The following is a 27,740-nucleotide window of genomic DNA, read 5'->3' as shown; positions in this document are numbered from 1 at the left end:
AATTATATATTGACAAAATTGTAGGTCCGGCCGTGTCCAGGTCAGGCGTGCCTGGGTGGTAGGCCGGCCAAGATCGGAAAATGACAATTGGGTCAGTTGTAGGCCAATGCTGCAATTGAGTCTGGTGGCCCAGGCCCACTGAGTCTGAACGTCGTGGCTCCGTCGTCAAAAGTTTTCTCCACGAGACCCCCTTTGACCTTTGTCTGTTGTCCTTGACTCTAATAAGATCGTGTTCATAATCTCTGCGCCTGCGGTTGTACCGCATTAGTTGTAGTGCGGTAGTGCCACTATATGTAATGTAAGGTTGCAAACTTACATACAATAACAAAGCAGAGTATTATTGAGTGCAGGGAAATGATGATGGATATCAATGGGAAACCAGCTCTCCTCGGCTACCGCATGCCTGCAGAGTGGGAACCCCATTCACAGTGTTGGATGGGTTGGCCTGTGAGTGTATTACCCCTTTTCACTTTTTCGAAATTCCATATGCTCGATTTGGGAATGTTTGAACCTCGGGCTCGGGTTTTCGTTGCCAATTTCATGACAATTTACGCTTTTCTGTTTTCGCAATTTCCGTAGCATATCGTGATTTGATTATGAGATTTATGTGATGGTTTTTTTATAGTGGTGGATGGTGATTCTTTCTCCTCTGGGAAATTTTATGGAGTCTTACGGTTAGTCTGTCATGTTCAAGTAACGGAACTTGACTTTAGATGCTCTGTGCTTTAATAGCTTTCATCAGTACCATCGATGGTTCCTTGGATATATATTAAAGGATTAAAAGCCTGGACCTTTTATTACTTCGTCCCTACAATTGTATAGGGCTTTCCATGGACTGTTATGTGTCATACATGCTATCACGTTCAACAAGAAAATTAAATTTCAGGTCATCAGGTGTTCGAAGGACTCGTGACTTACGCACCGGCTGAGAAAATTATCATGTATTCAGGCTTTTATCTTCGTTTTAACTAGTTTTGGATTAGCGTTGTAAACCGACACTTTAAAATGGCAGGCACTAACCCTAGTAAAAATGAACAGTTTCTCTCTTTTCCTGTCAAGTGCCAAGTGTCAATTGTCCTGTTTCTGTTAATTGCGGTATGGTTCTGCCTCAATACCCAAGTCCTTATTCTCCTTCCCTGAGGTCCTAGGCACCTCTCTGGTAAACTTCAAAACTCTAAAAACGTCCTTCCTTAGACAATGTGTAAAGTATCTTTTTGTCCGTTCACCATTGATGATCTATTTCCTCGACTTTGTTTACTTGTTCAAGAATGCCTTAGTATGTCCCTGGTTCATTATTTTGATCAAGCAACGTTTTCATTACAGGAGCGTCCAGATAATTGGCGGGATGGTGCGTTGCATGCTCAACGTGTCTTTGCCGAGGTCGCATGCGCCATCTCAAAATTTGAGTCCGTTACTGTGTGTGCAAGTGCTGCTCAGGTGAGCAAATGTTTTAATTGATGCAAAAGTTTCTTTAGATGAGTAGCCTTTGATACTTTTATCCATTGAGTTTGACTTTTCTTCTTTGGAACTTTTTTACATGCTCAAGTGGGTTAATGCACGCACTATGTTGCCTCAAAATATAAGGGTCATAGAGATGAGTATGAATGACTCTTGGTTCCGTGATACTGGATCAACTGTAAGCTTCTCAGTGCTTTAATTAAAACTGCAATTGTTTTACCAATGCTTTCTAGGTTAATATTCTGTACATTCCCTAGAGTGACAAGTTTTTCCAACAGTTTGTCATATGTGACAGCACGTCGTCATCTGGATATTCAGAGCAGAAGGTTGCTGGAATTGATTGGAATTTTAATAGTTGGGGTGGTAAGACATTAAATTATGCACGTCTTATGGTGAAGTATTTGTGGTACATGGTATTTTTATTGTGGTTGAACTATGAAAATGATATTTGTACCCAAAAACAAACAAAATAATAATAATAAAGGGAAAGAAAGAAAATAAGAGAAAAAGAACCCAGATACCTGTACAAAGTATGGATCTGCTACCCACAGGACACTACAACCGCACATCTCACATACGACCCCATCAATGACAACATACAAGTTTGAGATGTGTGCTGTACTGTCTTGTGGGTAGGTGTTAGTAGTGTATTGTGGTGGGTAGCAGATCTGGTCTCACCTCTACATACCTAGCATACTGACTTAAGATACTGCATGGACACTTCTAGATGTTTTCTATACTATTAACATTTTCAAAATATGTAAAATGGTATGTTTTAACAAATCATACAATGTAAGATCTGTACATTTTAGAAATTTAATTGATTTTGGCAAGCAAACATAAGTCTTGAGAAATGGCATTTAGCTTGAAAATCTTGATGCAGAGGCATGATATAAACATATTTCATAATATACCCATACTCATATCTGTGTCCGAGATTTTAGGAAATGGGGAGTCATATCACCATCCTGTTCCTTTGTTCATATTAGTACCCATATCTAGGAATCATAAGAAATGATATGATGCATACCTGTTCTTTTGAAAGAAATTGCTAAATACTTGGTGCTATAAAGTTATGTGTAGGAAGAATAGAATCCAGGTTCAATTATTAGTTGAAATAACAAGAAATTGGTTTCATACTTATGCTTTATTTGATGTCTAAGAAGCATTATGTACAAGCTACTTTAGATCTGGTCTCTGAAGTAGTAATGCATCACTGTAACTGTTGAAAAAATATTCTTGGAAGAAAATACAACAAAATATAATTTGACAAAGAAGTTTTATCCTTTAAAAGAGATTTTTTTAAGAAAAAACAAGTGTTAGAAGTTGAGGAAATAAAAGGAAACATATAGATGATTCTTAAATGAAAGCTTGTTGTAATTCATTCTAGAAAATCCATATAAAGAAATGAACTAACTATAGAGCTAGGTAGCAACCTTTAGAAATGAGCATAGCTGCAGCTAGAACCTTCGAACTTTGTATCTCCTATTTATTTGTTTGAACATCGAGAAAATGCCCACTAGTCGCCACTCACCATATTAGTGGTGATGGGTCCCCATATTGAAGATAAGAAATTGATTCAATAGTGACATTCACTATGAACCCCCTATAACTAACTCTTGCACAAAGCACACAAAACAAAGAATTGGGGGAAGAAAGGAAAAGAAGCCAGTTAGCAAGAATAGTCGAAGAGACCTCAGAACCCGTTCATACCATTGGGGAAGTGTGTGCTGCAACCTTGCCCCATTATTAGTTTAGAATCTAGTAGGGTGGTGGTTCTCGGGTCTCCCCTTTTCCACCTCCTTTGGAACTAAATCTTACAGAGTGGGCAAGGGGTGTAGAGCTAAATGTAAGCCCTACATTCCTACCCTAAGCAATCATAATGTTTTGAAAGCAAAAACCTTACTAGAAAGAAGAAAGAGGGAGTTGAGGAGCTCCAAATGTTACCTTTGATTAAAGGGGAATCCTTCAGTGAATATGGAGAGATTCGGTAAAAGAATAAAAGTCCAAGGAGGTATTTGATGGCTGTATGACCTAGAGAGTTTCAAACTTAGAATGGCAGAGGAGGGAGATGAAGGAGAATGGGAAAGGTCTTTGGTGGGTTCTTTGGTTGGGGGGTTTTCTCTTGATGGTTATTTCGATCCCCTAGGGATTCCCCCCCCCCTTCTATTTATAGCTGAAGTGGAGGGGTCAACTATGGGGATTTTAGGGAAAATCTAAGGGTAAAAGAATCTAGGTATGTGGAACGAGGCTAGTTTTGGAAGTGAAGGCGAGCTTAGGAATCTTGTAGGGGAAGATTCTTCATTTTCAAGGGGAAATCTCCTAGGATTCTAAATCTGGGGCAAGTGCTAATAGGGGTGCTCACAGTTCGATTAACCGAACCGTGGGCCTATTTTTGAAACCAAACCAGTCCTACTGGTTTCTGAAACCAGTAACTAAAACTCGAAGCTGATTGGTTAACCGATTGACCGGTTCGGTTAACCATTGGTTCAGTTCGTCGATTTTTCGGTTTTTTATATTTATAATATATATTATAAAAAGCATATAAATATATAATTAAAAATAGAAATATATATATAAAATATTATATTAATAATCAAAAATATATTATTATAAATATATATATATATATATTTATATATAATGCATATTTATTAATTTATAATATATATAAAATATAAAATATATATAATATACATAAATATATTAAATATATAGAAATATATGTATACCAGTTGGTTCGGTTAACCGTCGGTTTTTTATATTGGTTAACTGAATCCGAACTGGTACCTTAGCCCTTAGGTTTTTTAAAAATACCAAACCAATTGGTTCGGTTAACCAGATTTTTGGTTTGATTTTGGTCGGTTTTTCAGTTTTTCTTGCTCACCCCTAGGTGTCAAGTTTAACCTTAAGGTTTGAGGAGAACAATCGATCAAAAGGTTAGGACAATGCCAGGTGTCTGTGAAAACGTGGACTAGAGCAAAGCTGCAAGGAATAAAACCAAGCTAAGGGGCAAGATGGAGTGAGGAGGAGAGGTAGGGAGGTCGATTTGAGCGAGGAACTAGGTGAGGTTGGGCGAAGAACAAGGAGAGACTAAGCTTGATGAGCTTGTGAAGAGTGAAGAGGGGCTAAGGTTGAAGTTGAGGGGTGAGGCCTCGACAAGGTGTGAGAGGCATAGTTGCGAGGTGGGTGAGGCGATGACAAGGTTGTGAGGGGCAAGACCGTGGCAAGGTGCAAGAGGTGTGATTGTAGCGAGGCCGTGTCAAGGTGCGAGGGGCTTTGCAAGGTGGACAAAGTTGTGATGGGTGAGGCCACAACAAGGTGTGAGGGGCATGGTTGCAAGGTGGGTGTAGATGGGTAGCGAGCAAGGTGCAGTTGTGAGGTGGGCATGGATGTGGGTAGCGAGTGAGGCCATAGATGGGTTTGTGAGCAAGGTTGTGAATGGACTTAGTAGGCAAGGCCATGATGATTTTCGTGGGAGAAGTTGTGAATGGGTTTGGTGAGAAAGGTTGTATTGTTGGGTTCTCGTGGTGGACCTCGCGGTTGGCAAGTGAAGCTGTAGATCTATGGTTGGGTTTTAGAGGTTTTTTTACTTGTCCTTGGATAATGGCAAAGGTTGGAATGGAATCTTGGTTTGATCAAGGGTTAAACAAGTGATTTTTGGGACAAGATTTGACAGATGGAATTTTTAGGGTACTTGGGCTTTAATGGAGATATTTAGAGGTTCGGTTTCCAAGAAGAGGGTTGTAGGGGGTCTTCAAGTAACTTTCAAGGGGTTAGGTTTGGGGCTTTGGGATAAGGTTAGGCTCAAAGGGTTGCTAAAAACAAGTGTTGACAATTTAATTTATTGCATGACAACATTGGATAAACAGGTGTCCTATTTATACACTAACGTTTTTTCTCATTTCAATTTTAGAAGCCAATGGCATCATTGCCCGCAAGTAGCAAAAATCTTAACCTTGAGTTTTATGATGAACAATGTTCTCTCTAGAATCTAGACAAATTTTCTAATGTGTTCTGAACCTTGTTAAGATTTTAATGCACTACACCAATTTGCATCATAATATGTTTTTTTCCTTAAGTGTCCTGAATTGTAGTAATTAACAATATAAAACTCAAGGTTGAAGTGTCATACCAAATGTGGAGACTCTATAACTTGATGTATCTTATTAGTATAGTCCTTGTTGTACATTACTTATACTTCTTATTCTTCTTTTCTCTTTCAGCCCTATATGGGCATTCTTGTAATTGTACATATCTTTTAATATATAAGAGAGTCTTTGAGGTGGGAGTCATTCATTCTTGACACCTCTAAGATTATTCATGTTCTTCTCTCTATTCAGATAAGAGTGTTGACATGGTATCAGAGCAGGTTGCTCTCTGATCTATTTTCTCTCTCGTGAAACTCACTAGTAGCAGTAATCTTGTCATATTATAGCTGTTTTGATCAACCCTTTTTTGTTCAGTCTTCTTTGCACAACCAGCAGGAGAGATTTCGTTAGATCTCTCTTGTGAGATTGGTTCGAGGCCAAACTTCAGATTTGGTGTCATCTAGACCTGATATACTCTTCCTACAAACAACATCTGATTTGGTGAAGTTTTCGAAGGAGTTTTGATCTTCTTCTTGGGGCGGCAACACTGTATAGTTTCCTTTTTTGGACTGCAACGGCTTTGGACTTCAGATCTGGTTTCGCCTAGACCTAATCTATTCTACCTACAAACAACATCTGATTTGGTGAAGTTTTTGAAGGAGTTTTGATCTTCTTCTTGGGGCTGTAACACTGTACAATTTCCCTTTTTGGATTGTAACTCTTTTTTGGACTTCAGACCTTCTACATCAGCTTGCGATTTGAAATTTTCTCTCCAGATTGAAGGGTTCTCTCAAGCTCTTCTTAATCCTACACTCAGTTTCTGGTTTGGAGGTTTCTAGGGACTCTTTCGATCAGCACAAGATATCTCCTTATTTTTGAAAAAGACGCCTGATGTGTTGGTAAATCACAGTTTTCTGTCAATTGGCTAACTCGATCAATCTATAACCCTAGATCTGGTGTCGTCCTAGGGTTTTCTTGCTTCCCATTTATTTGATTCAGACTTTAGATTCATATTTGAAGGGTTTTAGACTTGACAGTCTTAAAACTTGCCTTTTTTGGATTGTCATCTTGAGTTCTTGATTACTGAATTTGGTTGTCTCTGATATCTTTGTGTCTGAACTGTTGTTTTCTTGCTGAAATGGCCTCCAATAGAGAAGATATTATTCCTATAAAATTGGAAGGATCAACCTATGGAATTGATTGTAGCACATGGGAGTAAGAAATCTACTACTGGTGGTTATTCTTTTGTTAAAGGTGATTCTCTGGCATCTATGGTTGAGGAAAACATTTGGCAACTGGTAACTTTTGCTATTTCTTCTACTCTTTCTACTATTGGCTTACCTAGTGAGTTTTCCGATTATTGTGCTTCTTCTTCTCATACTTGGATCATTAACTCTGGAGCTACCAACCACATGACAGGAGCCTACCCTAACCAACCAAGTAACCTTACTAAAACTCTCCCACAAACATATTGTTACTGCCAATGGTGAAAAGTTAAACATCATTGGTAGTAGTGATCTGTTTCTTAAGCTTTCACCCACCGCATCTTTTCCTCTTACCAAGACCCTTCTTGTTCCTAATCTTATTACAAATTTGATTTCTGTTGGCCAATTAATTGATGAAGGTAACATTCTCATCTTCTCTCAGGATGGATGTTTGATTCAGGACCGGAACACTGCGAAGGTGAAAGGGAAGGGGCGCAGGTTGGGCCGTCTGTTTGCATTGGAGTTCGAGAAGCCTCAAACAGTAGCATCATTAGTTTATTTCAGTTCCTCCACTTCTAGTTCCTTTTTGAGTCATAGAAATATTTGGGACTTATGGCATAAACGTTTGGGTCATTTACATTCTGAAAAATTAAATTTTTTGTTTGATTCAAGCCTTATTAAGAATAAAGTTCCTTCTTTGCATACCTTTGATACATCTTGTGTTTCTTGTTGCTTAAGTAAGAGTCATACCTTACCATTTCCTCACATATCTAAGCATGCTACCTCTCCCTTCGAGCTTATACATAGTGATGTCTGGACTGCTTCTGTCTCTTCTCGGCTTGGATACAAATATTTTGTGTCGTTCATTGATGATTGTACCAGGTACACATGGATATACTTTATTCGCCACAAGTCTGAGGTGTTCCCAACATTTAAGTTGTTTCATGCTATGGTGTGGATTCGGTTTCAATCACAAGTGTGTATTCTCCGTTCGGATTCAGGGGGAGTATACATTGATGGAGATTTGTTATCCTATTTGAAGGATAATGGAATACAAGTGCAACGAAGTTGTCCAGATATTCCTCAGCAGAATGGTCTGGCCGAGCGCAAGAATTGACATATCCTTAGTGTTGTGAGGACATTATTGTAGGAGTCCCATACTTCACCTTCCTTTTGGGTAGAGGTAGCCAGTACAACTGTGTTTTTGATCAACTATATTTCTTCCTCAGTTCTTAGTAATATGTCTCCCTTTCAGAAGTTATTTGATTGTTCTCCAGATTTATCTATGCTTCATGTTTTTGGATGTGTACTTTGTTCATCTTCCCTCCCGTCTGCACAGTCTATCATGTGTGCCTTTGTGGGTTACAATCCTGACCACAAAGGATTTCTTTGTTATGATCCCTCTATTTGTCGCATTCGTATATCACGTAATATTGTTTTCCTTGAGCACATTTCATTTTTGCTGGAATTGCTAGATTGTCTGCACCGTCTGTTTCTATTTTGCTAAACTTTGATTCACAGGATGCTCCACCTCCTTCTGCTGAGAAGGACTTTCTTGTCTTCTCTCACAAGTGGTTACGTGCTCCAGCCCCTACGCCTATGATTCTCCTTCCTCTTAGTTCAGATCATCCTACGGCTCCTGTAAGTGATACCTCTACTTTAGACACTCTTCATACTTCTATTCCTCTTTGTCATTCTACTCGTATATCTAGACCTCCTGACCGCTATGGTTTTCCTTTAAACCATAGCTCTTTGTTTGCTGTCCTATCCTCCATAGATGTTCCTCACTCCTACCAGGAAGCTAATAGTAGCCCTCATTGGAAGGAAGCCATGGATGCAGAGATTTATGCTTTACATGAGAATGACACTTGGGATCTTTTTTTTTTAATCAATAACACTTTCATTAAATCATCAATAGAAGATTTACAAGAGGAAGACAAACACACTTACCTTCCAAGAGCAACAAAGGACAATGGCACTTGGGATCTTGTGTCTGCTCTCCAGATGCATCCATTGTTGGGAGTTGTTGGGTTTACAACATTAAGCTGAAATCTGATGGATCCCTTGATCGATACAAGGCACGTTTAGTTGCCCAGGGATATAGTCAGGAGTATGGCATTGACTACGAAGAAACCTTTGCTCCTGTTGCAAAGATCACCATAGTCCGTGTTCTTTTGGCAGTGTTTGCTGCTCAGTCTTAGACCATATGCCAGGTTAATGTGAAGAATGCCTTTCTTCATGGTCAGTTGAAGGAGACAATTTACATGAAGCTTCTTCGTGGATACTATAGTGATCTTTCTTTAGTATGTTGCCGTCTAAAACAAGCTCCTCGGGCATGGTTTGAATGCTTTCGTGATGTTGTAGTTGCTGCTAGATATAGCTAGAGTTCTTCTGATCACTCTTTATTTGTTAGGCGACAACCTCAGGGTATTACCATTCTCTTACTATATGTTGATGACATGTTGACTGGGAATGATGTTGAAGGCATTCGTGAATTGAAACTATTACTTCATAATTCCTTTCACATGAAGGACTTGGACCCTCTCACATATTTCCTAGGACTAGAAGTACATCGTAGTGTTCGATGCTATTTTGTTTGTCCAGTAGAAGTATGCCTCTGACCTTGTTAAACTTGCTGGTCTTAATGATGAAAAGCATGTTGATACACCTATGGGGCTAAATTTTAAGCTATCTAAATCTGAAGGTCCATTACTTCCTGATGTTGCCTTATATCGCCAGCTTGTGGGGTTCCTCATTTATCTCACTATGACTCGGCCTAATATTTCTCATGTTGTTTAGGTTGTTGGTCAATTTGTTTCTACTCCTCATCAGCCTCATATGACTGTTGTTCATCGTATTATTCGATATGTTAGAAGCACAACTTCCCAGGGACTGTTCTTCTCCTCCTCCTCCTCTTCTATTCAGTTAAGAGCATATGCTGATGTGGATTGGGCTGGTTATCCAGACACTCGTAGGCCCACTTTTGGGTGGTGTATTTTTATGGGTGATTCACTCATCTCTTGGAAGTGTAAGAAACAACAAACAGTCTCCAAGTCTTCCACTAAAGCAGAGTATAGGGCCATGTCTTCGGTTTGCAGTGAGATTGTTTGGTTACAATCTCTCTTTATGGATCTTGGCATTCAACTTCTTACTCCTATTCCTCTCTATGCAAACAATACGAATGCTATCAAGATTGCATCTAACCCTATTTTCCTTGAGAGGACCAAGCACATCGAGGTGGACTACCACTTTATCCGAGATCTATTCACTACTGGGTTTATATCGCTTCTTTATGCAGCCTTGGACATGCAGATTGCTGATATCTTCACCAAAGCTATGACTAGAGTTCGACATCTCTTTCTTATAGACAAATTGATGTTTATGTCTAGGCATCAGTTTGAGGAGGGGTGTGGAGACTCTATAACTTGATGTATTTTATTAGTATAGTCCTTGTTGTACATTACTTATACTTCTTATTCTTCTTCTCTTTCAGCCCTATATGGTTATTCTTGTAATTGTACATATCTTTTAATATATAAGAGACTCTTTGAGGTGGGAGTCATTCATTCTTGGCACCTCTAAGATTATTCTTGTTCTTCTCTCTATTCAAACAAGAGTGTTGACACCAAAACCATTGGGCCAGGGGTACTCATGGTTGAATAATTGAATCAAACCCAAATCTGAATCATATTAATAATATCTAGTTTATTGCTCATCATAATTAATACCAAGGTCTCAACATTCACAACATTTTGTGATAAATTAGCAAAAAAACAAGTTTTGGGTATCTGAGTCAATACCATCAAACTATATGTATCAATCTCAATTTCAAGTGATTCACTTTGTTGTTGTGATGCCTAGATATGGATAACAATATGGGCAAAATAAATGGGGGATCGATCCTTGATTTTCTAAGATCCTGGACATGTAATGGGGTATGAGTACCCCATTTTATATCTTTATATCATGCTTTCATATACTTTTTGAAGCTATCATTTCTCAACACTTGTGTCACCAAGTTTAATTAAACTTTTAACGTAAACAGTTTTTTTTATATATAGTATGATTTGCTATTTCTTTAATAAATTAGTACGGTTTGTTAATACTTACAAGCTTTTATATTTTAAAGCATACTCTAGAAGTGTCCATATAGTATGTAGAAGAACTATTGAAGGGTAGTTTTGTAATTGTACCATTCTATACTTTATTTTTTCTTTCTTGTACTATAATAGGTGTGTACTTTAGTGTACTGACCTTTTTTATTCTCTTTGTAAGGACAATATTGTCTATTCACATAAGTTTAATATAAATATGTCTTTTCTGGATTGGTTCGATCTGACTAATCAACCTTAACAGATCTGGACTTTTGTCTTTCTCTTTGCTCTCTCTCTCTTTCTCGAGTTGACATGGTATCAGAGCAGGCTACTCTCTGATCCTTTTCTCCTCTCTTTGATCAGTGTGACATCCGTTGTTACTGCCGATTGAATTTGGATTGTTTTGATTTATCCAGAGATCAATTTTCTTTGTTTTGCGCATCCTAGGAGATAGATTTTATTAGATCTCTCTCATACGACTTCAGTTTGCAATGAGATTTGAAAGGAAGTGTCGCCTAGGCCCTCTCATCATACTCTGAAAATATTATTGAGATCTGAGAGAGATCTATATATTTCTTCTGGGCGGCTGCACCCAGACTTTCCTTTTCTGGATTGTGTTTCAAGTTTTTCGTCTTTTGCTGAATCTTGGACGATTTTTGGTGACTTATGGCTTTAGAAAAGAGTGAATTCATTTCCGTCAAGTTTGATGGGAGCAACTATGCTCTTTGGAAATTTCATTTTTAGTACTTTGTTGAAGGGAAAGGCATGTGGGGTTACATTGATGGTTCCACTCCCATGCCTGACGCAAGTGATGTCAAAGGGCTGAAACAGTGGAGAACCGAAAATGCTCAGGTTACATCATGGATACTTGGGTCTATCTCAATGGATGTCAGTATCCCGATGAGAGGTCTCAAATTTGCCCATGACATGTTCGAATACCTAGAAAAGGTGTATCAGCAATCGAACATGTCTAGGCAATATCAGATCGAAATCAATATCTTCTCCTATGTTCAAGGGGAGAAGAGGATTTAGGAATACTATGCAGGATTTATAAACCTTTGGACTGAATATGAACTAGCTCACTTTGGGGATCTTTCTATAGATTGTTGTGTGAAGACCATGAAGAAACATCTTACTAAGAGGAAGACCATGCATTTTGTGATGCATCTCAGGCCTGACTATGAAACTCTACGTTCCAGCATTCTCAGTAGAGAACCAGTCCCTTAACTAGATGCAATTCTTGGAGAGTTGTTACGGGAGGAAACACATTTTCTTACTTTATCTGCACTTGATCAAAAGAAGGAACATGGGATTGATACTGTGTTCTTAGCCACCAAGCAGAAGGGTAAGAAAGACTTCTCGAAGTTGCAGTGTTATGAATGTAAGGAATTTGGTCATGTGGCATCCCACTACAAGAACTTTTTTACTTACTCCAAACAGCAAGGACATATCATTGTGGAGTGCCCGACTAGGCCTCCTAAGAAGGGATAGCATAAGGCTTATCAGGCCTCAACCGAATTTGCTACCACTGATGCTGCCACCTCATCATCAGCCCACAAGTCAGATGCCCAGGGAAATATGACTGAAGAAAGGATCCGTGAGCTTATGTCTTCAGCTATTTCTTCTGATTTTTCTGCTTTTGAACTGGCTGGTAAGTCTGCTTTTATGTGTTCATCCCCGTGTCACATGTGAATTATTGATTCAGGGGCTTCAAATCACATGACTGGGGTCTCCTTTGATCAGTCTCCTAAACCTAGATCCTTTGACAACCATATTGTTACTGCCAATGGTGATTCTTACCTGTATATGGTTGTAATGATTTGTTCTTATCCACTTCTCAGACCAAACCCTTTCATCTTCCCAAAACTTTTTTTGTCCCTAAATTGACTACTAGTTTAATATCTGTAGGACAACTTGTTGATGATGGTAATAATGTTTTATTTACTCTTGATGGTTGTTTCATTCAGGACCAGCACACTGGGGAGATGAAGGGGAAGGGGCGTAGGCTTGGGAGGCTGTTTCTTTGGAATTCGAGACTAAGAGATCTTCACCGGATTCTTGTTTGCTATCTGTTTCTCCTTGTTCTTCTATTTCTTCATGTAATAATGTGTGGCATTTATGGCATAGACGTTTGGGCCACACTCATGCTAAGAATTTGGCTTATTTGTTTTCCTTTGGCTGTTTACCTTTGAATACTACTTCAGTCAAGAATATTGATAAATCTTGTTTAACTTGCTGCTATAGTAAAAGTCATGTTTTACCTTTTCCATCTTCTACTGAACATGCATCTACACCTTTTCATCTCATTCATAGTGATGTGTGGTCGTCTCCAGTCATCTCACGCTTGGGTTATAAGTACTTTGTATTATTCATTGATGACTGTACTCGTTACACATGGGTTTACTTTCTTCGAAAGAAATTAGAAGTCTTCTCCATGTTTAAAAAATTTCATGCTATGGTAATGACCCAGTTTAAAAGCACCATAAATATTTTGAGGTCAGATTTAGGGGGAGAGTATTATGATGGTGAGGATGGTGAGTTTCAAACCTATCTTAAACAACATGACATTCAGTCCCAGAGATCTTGTCCCAGTACTACTCAATAGAATGGAGTATCGGAGCGCAAGAACCGTCATATTGCTAGTATGGTGAGGTCCTTGATACAAGATTCACATGCTCCCCTTACTTTTTGGGTGGAGGCGACCCGCACTGCTGTTCATCTCATCAATAGTCTTCCTACACCTGTCCTTGAAAATTCTTCTCCTCATCAGTCCTTATTTCATTGTCCACCAAACCTATCCATCCTTCGTGTCTTCGGATGTGTTTGCTTTGTCCATCTCCCTCCCCATGAACGCACAAAACTAACAGCTGAATCAGCTATGTGTGCTTTCATGGGATACAGTACGGAACACAAGGGATTTCTTTGTTATGATCCCAAAATCCGTCGGTTGCGCATTTCTCGTAATGTCATATTTCTTGAGAATCTCTCATTCTTTGAACATATTTGTAAATTACCTGCACCATCCATCTCTATTCTGCACGATTTTGGATCTATAGGTCATTCTCCTTCTCTTCAGCCTCTTCAGACGTACTTCAGGAAGCATCTAGTTCGCCCATTGCCTATGCCTCCTCCATCTCAAGCAACAGTGTCTGGTCATTCCTCTCCATCCACCATTACTGTAAGTGCAGATTCTCCTCCCGAGGATTTACCTTCATCTATTCCTTTGCGCTGGTCATTTCGTATTTCTCGTCCACCTGATCGCTATGGCTTCTTTTCTAGTCATAGCTCCTTCTCAGCTGTTTTGTCATCCACAGATATTCCTAAGTCTTACAGCCAGGCCGTAGTAGTTAAGCATTGGAAAGAAGCTATGGATTCAGAGGTTCAGGCTCTATTGGAAATGACACATGGGATCTTGTCTCTCCTCCAGATGCCTCCATAATTGGTAGTCAGTGGGTTTACACTGTAAAACTCAAATCTGATGGTACTCTAGACAGATATAAGGCCCGTCTGGTTGCTCAAGGCTACAAGCAAGAGTATGGAATTGACTATGATGAAACTTTTGCACCTATGGCTAAAATGACAACATTCCGTTTACTACTTGCTATTACTGCCCTCAAACAATGGACAGTTCATCAGATGGACGTTAAAAATGCCTTCTTCCATGGAGAGTTACAGGAGACAGTTTATATGAAACCACCTCCCGGCTACTGTGACAATCCTTAGTTGGTGTGTAAATTGAAGAAATCCTTATATGGCCTTAAACAAGCTCCAAGAGCTTGGTTTGATCGCTTCCATATAGTAGTGTTAGAAGCTGGTTTTCAGCAGAGTGCTTCAGACTACTCTCTCTTCACTCTTAAGCGGGCTTAGGGACTGACTCTTCTTGTGGTATATGTTGATGACATCCTTATTACTGGAGATGATGTGGATGGTATTACCAATCTCAAACTCCTGCTTAGTAACTCATTCAAAATGAAAGATCTTGGGTCAGTCACATACTTCCTTGGACTTGAAATTCAAAGAAGTCATCAGGGTTACTTCGTCAATCAACAGAAATATGCTTCTGATTTGGTGTCTCTTGCTCACTTGACTGATTCTAAACATGTTGATACTCCTCTGGAGCTTAATTGTAAGTTGAGTAAAGATGAGGGTGACCTTCTTCCTGATGCTACTTTGTATAGACAGCTTGTAGGTAGTCTTATCTACCTCACCATGACTAGACCTGACATCTCCTATGCGGTTCAGATTGTGAGTTAGTTTGTTTCAGCTCCGCGTCAACCTCACTATTCGGCAGTTCTTCGAATTATTCGTTATGTACGGAGCACACTATCATATGGCCTATTTTTTCTCATCCTCTTCATCCACACAGCTCGGAGCTTATGCAGATGCTAACTGGGCCGGTTGTCCTGACACTCGTCGCTCTACTACTGGCTGGTGTATATTCCTTGGTGATTGTCTGATTTCTTGGAAATGCAAGAAACAACAAACGGTTTCCAAGTCATCTACTGAAGCCGAGTACAGAGCCATGTCTTCAGTCTGCAGTGAAATAATCTGGCTTAAGGCACTCCTTCATGACATGAATATTGATCACTCATCTGCTATTCCTCTGTTTGCAGACAACATGAGTGCAATCAAGGTTGCAACCAATCCTGTATTTCATGAGAGAACTAAACATATTGAGGTGTATTGTCACTTCATTCGTGACCTTCTTCATGCAGGTCACATCTCTCTCCCACATGTTTCATCGGGTCTACAGCTTGCGGATCTCTTCACCAAAGCCATGACCAAAGTCCGACATAATTTCCTTGTTGACAAACTGATGCTTCTACCCCAGCATCAGTTTGAGGGGGAGTGTAGAAGAACTACTGAAGGGTAGTTTTGTAATTCTACTATTCTGTACTTTATTTTTTCTTTCTTGTACAATATTAGGCGTGTACTTTAGTGTACAAACCTTTTTTATTCTCTTTGTAAGGACAGTATTGTCTATTCACATAAGTTTAATATAAATACATCTTTTCTGGGTTGGTTTGATCTGACTGATCAACCCTAACAGATCTGGACTTTTGTCTTTCTCTCTGCTCTCTCTCTTTCTCGAGCTAACACAGTATTCAGTGTCATATGAGATACTTATTGTCCGACACCAGTGTGCTGCATATTCATGGGTATCTGGGTATCATAGTGTTGAAATCCAGCAGTTTTTTTATGTTTTTCTTGTTCATAATCGGTAGTTAGTGTCATTGGGCCATTAGTTGGTGTTGCTGGGCCCAAGGCCCATTAATTTATATTGTTTTTTTGGGACTGCTTTTATGTTATTAGCAGTAGCCGCCCTATTAAGGGCATATTGATCTTTGTAATCAATCTTTTTTTATGAATATATAAGATAATAAGAGGGGCGGCCATATCATTATTGGCTTCACCCCATCTCTTCTCTTTCTCTTCTTCTCTTCTCACTAAGAACTCTCTCTTCTATTCTTTCTCACTGTTATCAAATCAGATTATTGTTTTTCCTTTTTTACTGCTTTGTTGGTGTTGGAATTTTGTGACTGTGGAACTGGAATCTTAGCACTGATCAGAGATGCTTTATATCCTTTGCAAATCCTATGCAGCATTCTATATAAATTCATTATACAACACAAGAAGCATCTCTTTTGTTGACAAACCATTGTCAATGATTGCTGGAAACATTATCAGCAGAAAATCCTACAGAAATTTAACTTAAGCATGCATGCATGTGTGTGTATGTATGTCTGTGTGTCACAAAAAATATCTTGTAATCCTTAAGTAAGTTATTCATAAAAAACCAAAAAGAAAAAGTAATCCTTTAAGTAAATAAAATCAAGCACAAACTGGATTAGAAAAGGTGACTCTGCACCAAACCTCATTGAACAAAATGACCAAATTAGTTCCCCAGGCAACATCTTTACATTAGTAACTGCATCAAGGCCTGTATTGCTTTTTATCCCACCTTTTACCCCTTTCAGTACACAACAAACCTACTTCAAACTAGATAAACTAATGGAAGTTATATGCATAAGTGGTAAATTCTCTCTTTCCTGAAAGCTATATCAATTAGGTAGAGATGCATACATGCATATGTTACTTTATTGTGTTTGCATATAATTTCACTTATTCTTTTTGGGGGGTCTTTAGGTGTTGAAGATGGTTGTTACCAGGATTGGAGTCTTGACCTTCTGGTTGCCAGGAAGGTAGGAAGTTGACTATGGTGGTCATATTTTGCTAGCTTCTGATATGCATACTCTACCAAGTTCATATACTTACTCTTTTTCAGAATTTGGTTGATCCTTGACTTCCTTCTTTCTTAGATTTTGGGGACGGAGAGGCTTCCAAGGTTTTCAAATTCTATGATTCTTGAAGGTGGAAGCATCCATGTAGATGGAGAAGGTAACAATTATAGTTTGTACTTGACACAGTTGTTTTATGATATTGTATATTGCGATATTGTCATTTTGGCTTTGTATTCCAAGAAGATATACTTTAAGCCATATTTTAATATTTAACCTACTTATTTTTCTTATTAAATACCCAACTAAATCACTAATGGATCTCATTAAAAACTTGAAATAGATTAAATGTTCTTAATCTTTTTTTTTTTTTTTGATCAGTAAGAATTGATTGACTTTATTTAAGTATGAAGAGAAAGATGCAGAAACTACTCTCCAAAATTTTGGAGAAGCAGGAAAGGAGAAAAAACAGGCAACCATATCACTTACACATATTTTCACCAGTTACAAAGCTAATCTCTTGTGGCCAATTCTATAAAGCAAAGAAAGGATCTTTCTTTGATGCTTACAAATATTATTCCCATTTTTTTCTTCTGATGCTTATGAATATTATCTAAGGAACATCACAAGATTGTTATTGATTTGTAGAACATCTAGGCTATCATGTTTAAGCATGCACTTTATCAGGAAATTCCATGTTCTTCTCCGAGATCTCTGTTATCAAATACTTGCAGGCTGCAGAGGCATCTTATGGATACTACCATGAGGGAATCACTTGTCTCTCTCCTTTCTTCTCAAATCTCCACTACTACCATGAGGGAACCACTTAACTTGTTTCTCTCCTTTCTTCTCAAATCTCTACCACACTACAAATTCTACTCATCATGGTCCTTGACAAGTTAATAGAATTTCTTCTTTGAGGTCACTTGGTGTTTTTCATAGTGCTCTCTTTACTCCTACATAGTTCTGAACTTCGAATGTTTTCTTTTAGGCTTACTTTAGCCAAGGGATCTTTTATGTCCCCAAGGTTCAGTCTTTGAGGATCACTAGGAAAAAAAATTATTCTCCTAAATCTGCCTAATCTCTGGATCCTAGCTTCTCCCTTAAGTTCCCAGCAACTACTCCTTAGAGCCACTAGAACTACCATGGAACATTCTCAATTCTCCTAACTTTCCATTCAAAGCACTGACTCCCACCTCTCTTAGCTAAAATCCTTTGAGGAGATTTATGGGTTCAATTAAGAGCCATTTGAATAAACCATTTTGGATAATTTTTTGTTGTTAGTTGCTTTGACAGCTAATGTAGCTATAACATCAGCGGTTGTGTGTGTATTTGTACAGGTGTATGCAAAATGGACACTGGTTGTTTATTTCCTCAGAATTTTTGGTCTTGCTATGAGACACATGTTGCAATGATAATTTACTTTATTTTCACACATTTTGTGACCTATCAATCAGTTCTCATGCTTCCTCTACCCAATATAAATTACAGTTGGCCTAACTTTTTAAGAACTTGCATTAGCAATCAGCATATTTACAGCCTTCTGAAAATACAGTTGTCATGATTTGATTTTAATTTGCATTTTCTTTTCTTCTTTCAGGGACTTGCCTCACCACTGAGGAGTGCCTTCTAAACAAGAACCGGAATCCTACTATGACTAAAGAACAAATAGAGGATGAGCTTAAGATGTATCTTGGTGTCAGGAAGGTTATATGGTTGCCTCATGGATTATTTGGTACTTATTCATGCTTGGACTACCATTAATAGATTATACTTATGAAATTTGTTTTTATTTTACATATGCCCTTTGAATCTAAATGTTTTATATGGTTGCCTCGTGTAAATGGGTTTTGGGATGCATCAGGAGTTGTCACTACTTGGTGCTGGTAAATGGAACAGTAGTGGATTTCTTCCCAACTTTGAGAGGAATAAGACAAGGAGACCCACTCTCCCCCTTTTGTTCATCCTAATTACAAATGTTTTAGGAAAGATTGATTCATAGAGCTGACTCGAGAAATTTAATAAGGGGTTGGAGGGTAGGAAGGGAGGAGATACCACTTACCCACTTGCAATTTGCAGATGACACAATACTTTTCTGTGAAGGTGGGAACATGAGTTGGATTAGGAACTTGAAATTGGTGATACAATTGTTTGAGCAAATGTCAAATCTTAAGATAAATTGGGAGAAGAAGTTGCATAATGGAAGTGAATGTGGAGGGAATGGAGATTAGGGAGTATGTAGATACTCTAGGGTGTACAATCTCGGAGTGGCCTGTACAGTAGCTAGGCCTTCCCCTAGGAGATAACCCCAAGAAAGCAAGCTTCTGGATTCTGGTGGTGGAAAGATTTGAGAAAATACTTGCTTCTTGGAAGAAGAGTTATCTCTCTTTGGGAGGAAGGATCACATTGATTAGGTTTACACTAGCTAATCTACCTGTTTATTTTCTATCAGTATTCAAGGTCCCAACGGAGGTCTTTAACAAACTGGAAAAGCTAATGAGGGACTTTTTGTGGGAGTCATGATAGGAAAAGAGGGACCATAGGGTGGTGTCGAAGGTGGTTACTGGAAGCAAGAAACAAGGAGGTCTTGGGATTGGAAATATAAGAAAAAGAAATATGGCTTTACAGGGGAAGTGGTTATGGAGGTTCCCTTTAGAGAAGGTAAGTTGTGGGCTAAGATAGTGGCTAGCATTCATGGTCGGGAGGACAATGGGTGGGATCCTGGAATTTTGGCAAGGACTACTAGTGCTTCGCCGTGGAAAGCCATCCATGACCTTCTACCAGTTTTCTCCCCTTGGGTTAGGTATGATTTGAATTCAGGAAACCTCATTAAATTTTGGGAACAAACTTGGGTGGGGGACACTCCTTTAATGTACCAGTTCCCTTCTTTGCATGCTCTCTCTGATTTGAAAAATGAGACCATTTCTTCCTTCCTAGTTCCTTCTGATTCTTCTTCAGGATTTGAGTGGAATTTGGGATTGAGAAGGGCTGACAGGGATACAGATTTGGGTAACATTTCGAACCTTTTGGCCATCCTTGAAAACGTTTTCTTGGACCCTTCAAAGGAGGACAGCAGATTTTGGACCCCCTCACCCTCGGGCTCTTTTTCATGTGCATCTTTGTTCAAAATCTTAACTCAGCAACCTGCTCTTCCTGGTTTGCCTTTCCCTGTTAAAGAGGTTTGGTGCAAGCCCATTCCTCCTCGGGTTAGGAGTTTTTGTTGGGAAACTTTCCTGGAAAGAATCAACACAAGTGATCTGCTTCAAAGAAAGAGACCCAAGACTTGTTTATTCCTGCATCGGTGTATTCTCTGCAAGGCAGATGGGGAATCTGGTTACCACCTTTTGGTATCTTTCCACTGTGCTAAAACTGTATGGGAGTGGGTTTTCTCACTTTTTGGTGTACCTGGAACTCCCCAATGAATGTTCAAAGTTTGTTTTCCCCTTTCATCTTCAGCTGGCCAATGAAAAGAGGAAGGATCATGTGGAGGTGTCTGAGGGCTGCGTTGTGTTGGACCTTATGGGAAAGAAACTCAAGAATTTTTTCAGAACAGGAAAGAAACATTGCCAATGAGTTACAGTTAGCAAATTTGGTGATAGAAGGGGATTCAAAAGTGGTGGTGGGCTGGCTAAAGGACCTGGACTCTATAACCTGGTGCTACAGAAATGAAATGAAGAAGTTTAAGTGGCTTACTAGGAATATGAATCTCAGGATACAGTGGGTGAGGAGATCTGCATATGGGATGGCTGATGCTTTGGCTAAGCAAGGGGTGAATAGGGATGTATTGTTTTGGGCTCCATTGTAATATTCTTTGCTCTTTGCTTTTTATAGAAAGGTAGCATCCTGTGCCTCTCTAAGGGATGCTTGTAAAGTCTTATCTTAGTCTAATAAAAGCTCATCTTATTTATCAAAAAAAAAAAAAGAAAGAAACATTGAGAACCTAATGGAGTTGATTCACATTAGGGTGGCACATTGGCTGAAATCTCTGGATTTATTCATAGACTTCACTGTGGATGACCTGTTGAGAAGTTGGAAAGAGATAGCAAGTTCTGCCCAGGTTAAAAGGGACATAAGTCCCTCTTGGATACCTCCCCCCTTGGGCTTCCTAAAACTGAAATTCGATGGCAGCAGCCTTGGGAACCCAGGTTTGTCAGGTATTGGGGGAGTATTCAGGAATGAGGAGGGGATTGTTTCAGCTACTCTGGCCCTATTGGAGAGGGTGACTCTCTAAGGGCTGAGGTCTTGGCGGCATTGGAGGGAGTTGAACATTAGGAGACTGATAATTTAAGGGGACTCGGAGGTGGTAATAAGATGGCTAAAGGAAGACAAGACTGCTATGTGGAATTACAGCAATGAAAGAAAAAATTTAAATGGCTGGCAAAAGATATTGAGATAAAATTCAGTTGGGTGAAGAGATCTGCTAACTCATTTGCGGATGGGTTAGCAAAGCAAGGGGTGATTAGGGATTCTTTGTTTTGGGCTCATTTCTAATCCTGTAATTTTGTTTTGTTGGTTGCAAGGGAGTTAAGATAGCTTAACTCCCTCTGCTTGTATATATACTTCTTCTTTAATCTTAATGAAATTCTTGGTTATTGATCAAAAAAAAAATAGTACCATTTGTTTTAAAAGGCAATGGAGGTGTGGCACTGAGGAATGTGCCATGAGGTGAGGCGGAGCCAAAACACCTTACCACAAATTTGGGCATACGCCTCATCTCCTCACTCCTCATTTAAACAACACTAAAACTCTGAAGAAAAATAAAAGTATATTGATAAATGATGCTCTGCATTGTTCAATAAAACTACATATGGTTGATTACAATCAAAAATAGACATACAGAAACAAACCTACCATGATATATAAAGCTGGAAATCTTACCCAAGTCACAAAAGATATCATATATTCTTAATCATGAATAGAACAGATACATTGAAACCCCAGTTTGTAATGTTTGGTCTTCTTCACAAAGGTATTATATAAGAGAATTATATGAAGTTGTGGTCTCCACCAAGATAATTAATTCAGCAATTGTGTGAAAGTTCCAGATCCTTGAAATTTTCTCCTGTCCAATGCATGCTGATAATTTCATTAATTTGACTGTCATATTCTTATTTCTTATGTTTGCATGCTTCTCAAGAGATTACAATTTTGTATCGTTTAAACAACAGTTTTTGCTAATGTTCTTTTAGAAAAAAAAGGTAGGTTTTTTATTTCTGTATCATGTACCTTTGAATCGTCTAATCTGGGATTTTACAGGGGATGATGATACTAATGGTCATATTGACAACATGTGCTGCTTTGTGAAGCCTGGTGTGGTCCTGTTGTCATGGACTGATGATGAATCAGATCCCCAGTATGAGCGATCCTTAGAGGCATTTTCTGTTCTCTCCAACTCCACAGATGCCAAGGGAAGAACATTAGAAATAATCAAAATCCATATACCTGGGCCACTTTATATGACAGATGAAGAGTCAGCTGGAATTCAGGTTACTCTTTCTCTGTCTCAACAAAAAGCAGGATAACACAATTTAGTTGCATCCTGGTTTGTTGAAGATTGCTTAACAGTATTTTGGTTAATTACTATATGATTAATTATCCTAAATTTTGTTTTACATGTTTGCCCCTTTAGTAAGTTTTGATATATTACCAATGATAAAAATGTTGGTATGTTACCCACATTTGATTTTGTTATCATATCATTAAATACTATTATAATTGATTATTCTTGTTAGTTTTGTGTTACTGTCATCAAATTAACAGCATAGCAACTCTTATTATTACAATACTTTTGCATCCCCGTGTTAGTTTTGTATTTCTCTACCCTTTTACTTCCTTTCTTCCCTTCGATTAAAGGATAGCTTTGATTTATTAAACAAATTTTCAAGAAAATGGGTCATAAGATCCTTCACATGCCTTGCACAACTGCAAAAGTTAATTTACTTTCTTATCACCTAGGCATGGCCTTACTGTGGTTGTGAGGCCACCATAACTTTTCATCTTTTTGTACCTAGATGATTGGGACCCACAGTTGAATGGGTTCTGTGGAGAAGAGTTCCTATTACCTGGAAATCAGCAGTCAGCTGAGTCTTGGTCATCTTAACTATTGATCAAGTTAAAAACTTTTGAAGAGCACTAGTAGAGCTTCTCTTCTTTCAAAAGGTGCCACTGGAACCTTTATATTACCACTGATAAAAAGTATATAACCACATTAGATTTTGTTATTATTTCATTTGGATAGTATTATTACTGATTATTCTTGTTAGTTTTGTAGTACCAATGATAAAAAAATGTTTGTATTAATATTAAATTGTCTTATTATTTGATCATCATTTGTTTTTTGAGAAAAGGTAGAAGTTATACTAATCAAAAGAAACCCTTGTAATACATTGGGAATAAACAAAAACCAAGGATATGCTATAAAACCATTTCTTGACTGGTTATAAAAAGGGTTATCAAACAAGGGAAAAAGAATTGTAGCTTCTTCCCTCAAAAGTCTGTGATTTGCCGACTATGAATGCATCATTTTCATAACTCTTTTAGTTATTTATGCTAAGCTTGCACTATTTTGAAATATCCTGGCATTTATTTCCTTCTAATTAGCCCAAAATATAGCTGCTGGAACTATACCCCGTGCCACTCTACCCCTCTTGCCCAGGCCATCTGGCCTCCAGTTTTAAAACTCCAAAACAGATATAGGGAAGCAGCCCCTGACTACAGATAAACCAAGTAACTTCAACCAGATATTAAGTGAGAAGACACAATGAAGTAGCAAATGGTTCACCGATTCTGAACATCCATCACAGAGCATGCAGTTGGCGTTATCTACCACCATCCCTCTTCTAATCAAGTTGTCCCTAGTAATTATCTTGTCCCAAGTGGCTATCCATATGAGAACAACTATTTTAGGGGGCGCTGTAGCATACCAGATTTTGCTGCTAGGGAACTCTATACCTTCCAAACCTGCCAATCAAGAAAGATGATTGATTATAAAAGAGCCTGAATTCTCCCTGGTCCATTTTCTTCCATCTGCTCTACTAATATCCACCTATTCATTGTACAGCATCTGCAGCAGCTCCAATATCAAAGGCATTTCCCAATCATTTAAATCTCTACAGAACTGAGGAGACCATAATGTTCCCATTATGCATTTGGAAACATCCAACCACACAAGCAGTCCTTCCAGAATTTAACCTTTTGGCCAATACCCACATCAAATCTTAATCCTTGTCTGAAGCTGTTCTATACTTTCTCAAATTAATAGCATAGTAACTCTTATTGTTACATGCTTTCTCATCCCCTTCCCTTCAGATTTGACCACTCTAGCCTTTTACTTTTTTTCTTCCCTTATATTAAAGGATAGTTTTGATTTAGTAAACAAACTTATAAGAAAATGGATCATAAGATCCTTGATATTGTCTTGCACAATTGCAAATTATTGAGTTAATTTACTTTCTTATCACCTAGGCCTGGCCTTGCTTTGATTGTGAGGCTGCTGTAACTTGTCATGATTTATGTATTCAGATGATCAGGACCCATGGTTGAATGGTCTCTTCTGAGAAGAGTACCTATACCTATAAATAAGGAGTCAGCTGATTTTTGGTCATCTAATTATCGGTTAAATGAACAACTTCCAAACAGTGATTTAAAAGGCACACCTATTCCTAGGTGCACGCCTGGTGCGCTTAGGCATGTGCCTGATACGCCTTGTGCCTCAACCCAGGCGTGCACCTTTTTAAAATTTTGCGCTTTTTGCTTTTTTTTTTTTTTTGAGTCTAACTCCTTTTAAAAAAGGCATGTGCCTTTTTTTGAGTTTCCGAGAACCCCCTATTTGCTAATGTTCATTCATTTATTGCAATAAAATATCTTCTTAAAAGGCAATGAAAGTTATAAAATCATTATTTTTTATGTGAGAAATAAGAATTTCAGACCCTAACATAGACTTGTTCGGGCTTGCCTCGAGGGGCGTGGTACAAAGGCGACTCATAGAATCAAGAATGCGATATGTTTTACATCACATTAGCTACTTGAAGCAATTGGAAAAAAAGAGGTTGTGGGTTTTACATGCTTGAAAATGCTTTATATGTTTGCTTTTATTTTTAAATTTTCATTTGAATACGCTTTACATGTTATGTTTATGTATTTTAATTTTAGATAATAGGTTTTTTAAAACATTTATTTTAAATTTCAAGTTTATATTTTTTATTAACATTATGTTTAATATTTTTTTTATTTTTTTGGCATTTTTTTGAATTTTCTGACTTTTTTTATTTTATAGCTTTTTTTTTGTAATTTTGTGCCTTGCTTAAAAAGGCGTGTGCCTCGCCTTGCGCCTTGCACCTCAGGTGCAAATTGGCCCTTGCATTTTTTTTGCACCTTGCGCTTTTAAAACACTGCTTCTGAAGCAAAGAGGCTCCGGTTCAAGCCACTGGAGAAGTTGGTTGACAGAGTTTAGTGTTTGGTGTTGTAAATTGGGTTCCATGGGGTTTCAAGTTGTTGGGAGTGTGTTAAGAGGTGTATCTGTCCAGTTGATGGATTAAAATTATCTTTAGTTTGAGATGTTAGGGGATATATGGGTTTCGGTTGGGTGATTTGTTTTCTTTCCTGTTGATATATATATATAATTCTGGATCTCATTTTACTTGTAAAGTCTTGTGGTTTAGGGTAACATTGTGTTATGGTCTTTCTTTTCTCTTGGGTGACTACTGATCACCTTTCTTGTATCTTCTTTTGCTGTTTTAGTAAATTTTATTTTTACTACCAAAAAAAATAAAAATTTTTGAAGAGCACCAGTAGAACTTTTCTCCTCTATCAAAAGGTGCCATTGGAAATTTGGAACACACACAGTGCAATCATGTTTCAAGGAGAACTTTAGCTCAGCTATCTCCACAGTGGGAGCCACTGAACTTTGGGACCTTTTTCCAGAGATGTTTTTTTGTCAATAAACTGTCTTATACTTGCAGGAACATCATTATCTGTAAAATTTTGAAGTGCAAGCTAAATCCTAGCAGTATGGATAATAAATGAGGTGTTAATGAAACTTATAGTTTAGATTTTATAATCAGTACAGTTTTAGATTGGTTTTTGACATGTACAAGGGAACACTGACGTGTTTCACTTCATTCACAACTTTATGCAGCCAGATGAGGACATTAGACAAATGAAATTTTACATCTTTTTGTCATCCAGTCCTAAAATATTTTCGTGACAGGAAGTTGATGCCAAACCAAGACTAGCTGGTACAAGACTTGCTGCTTCTTACGTAAACTTCTATATTGCCAATGGAGGGATCATTGCACCAGCATTTGGTGATAAAAAGTGGGATGAAGAAGCATATCGTGTCCTCTCTTTGGCCTTCCCAGATCATGAAGTAAGGCATAACTGTCTTGATCATCATTTGGTTGTACTATTTGTTTTTATATGGTATTTGTTAAAGGTGCTAAATATTTGAAAGTAGAAGTCCACAAGATTGAATATTGCATAAATTTGTCTTGAAGAAAATAAACAATCAGTAATCAATTTTTGTTTGATAATGGGCTTGACCTGACAACTCAATGGTTGGTATGATTTATTACTACAATAAAGTTATGTTCCTAGCAAGGTTTTAAAACAGAGGCGTGACGTGAGGTGTTATACTACCTGGAGGGGTGAGGCGTTAGCTTCCTGAGAACAAAGAGGGATAAGCCTTCTCAAGAGGAGGGAGGGGAGGAGGAAGAGGAAAAGGGAGGAATTCTTGTTTTTCTTGTTTCTTGTTTCCTTTTTTTATCCCTTTCCTTTCTTTTCTTTGTTTTCCTTCCTAATTTCTTTCCGTGAGGTGTGCATGAGGCATACACCTCATGCACCTGAGGCATAGATTTTAGAAGCATAAATGCTTCCAGCATGCACCTCTGGGTATTTTGGGGGTGCCACCAGGCATACAACTCCGATGTCTTTTTTAAAACACTGGTTTCCAGCATGGAAAACCTAATATATGCATAAACACACAATGAAGGTTGGTGCGCTGGGGGTAAAGTAGTTTTTAAAATTTATGTTGCTATATCTTATTTCAATGTAAGACAAACCCTAGATAGGTGGAACTGATTATTGCTTTTGTGACTAAGAATATAGAATGTTCTGTTAATTTTAATGAAAATTAGTGAAACATACCAAAATCTTCCCCTTATTTAAGGGGCAAACATGTTTCATGAATTCAAGAAAGTTACTCTTTTCAGTTTCTTCATGAAGTATGATTTGATGGTTGGTTGGTTGGTTCAGATTGTAATGATAAAAAATGCAAGGGAAATTTGTTTGGGAGGTGGGAATATACATTGCATAACGCAGCAGCAACCAACCTGTCAAGCAGCATCATAAAATGTGAATGGCATATGATGGGAGTCATGGATAACTCTGTACTTCGAGACGAATAAGCTGTACCATTGGCTAATGCAAATGTTTGCTCTTTTATGTTATTAATTTTGTAATTATCATTAGAAAACTTCAGTGAAAAACACTGCTCTTTTTTATTTATTTGAGATGGTTTAGCACCTAAGCTAATGTTATTTGGGAGAAATGATCTTTTATGTATTTTCTGAGATATCAAAAACCAAAAACCACTTGCTAATTTGTTTCTCAAAATAAATTTGAAGAGATAAAGACATCAAATTGTGCTTGGATTGA

General features: G+C 38.1%; 1 protein-coding gene across 1 annotated transcript; it reads left to right on the top strand.

Moving 5' to 3' along the window:
• Positions 1-255: 255 nt before the first annotated feature.
• Positions 256-27,740, top strand: EMB1873 (porphyromonas-type peptidyl-arginine deiminase family protein). Its single transcript, XM_010259543.3, has 10 exons — positions 256-447; positions 1,324-1,437; positions 1,547-1,636; positions 1,737-1,821; positions 16,996-17,051; positions 17,169-17,247; positions 18,688-18,822; positions 22,344-22,573; positions 26,296-26,454; positions 27,339-27,740. Exons 1-10 carry the CDS (start codon positions 355-357, stop codon positions 27,432-27,434), a joined length of 1,137 nt encoding a protein of 378 aa, XP_010257845.1. The 5' UTR covers positions 256-354; the 3' UTR covers positions 27,435-27,740.

Source organism: Nelumbo nucifera, chromosome 4, assembly GCF_055504915.1.
Source record: "Nelumbo nucifera cultivar China Antique chromosome 4, China Antique-T2T, whole genome shotgun sequence".
NCBI classification, from domain to species: Eukaryota; Viridiplantae; Streptophyta; class Magnoliopsida; order Proteales; family Nelumbonaceae; genus Nelumbo; species Nelumbo nucifera.
Note: the sequence above shows the minus strand (reverse complement) of the source record. Positions and strands in the feature narration are given on the sequence as shown.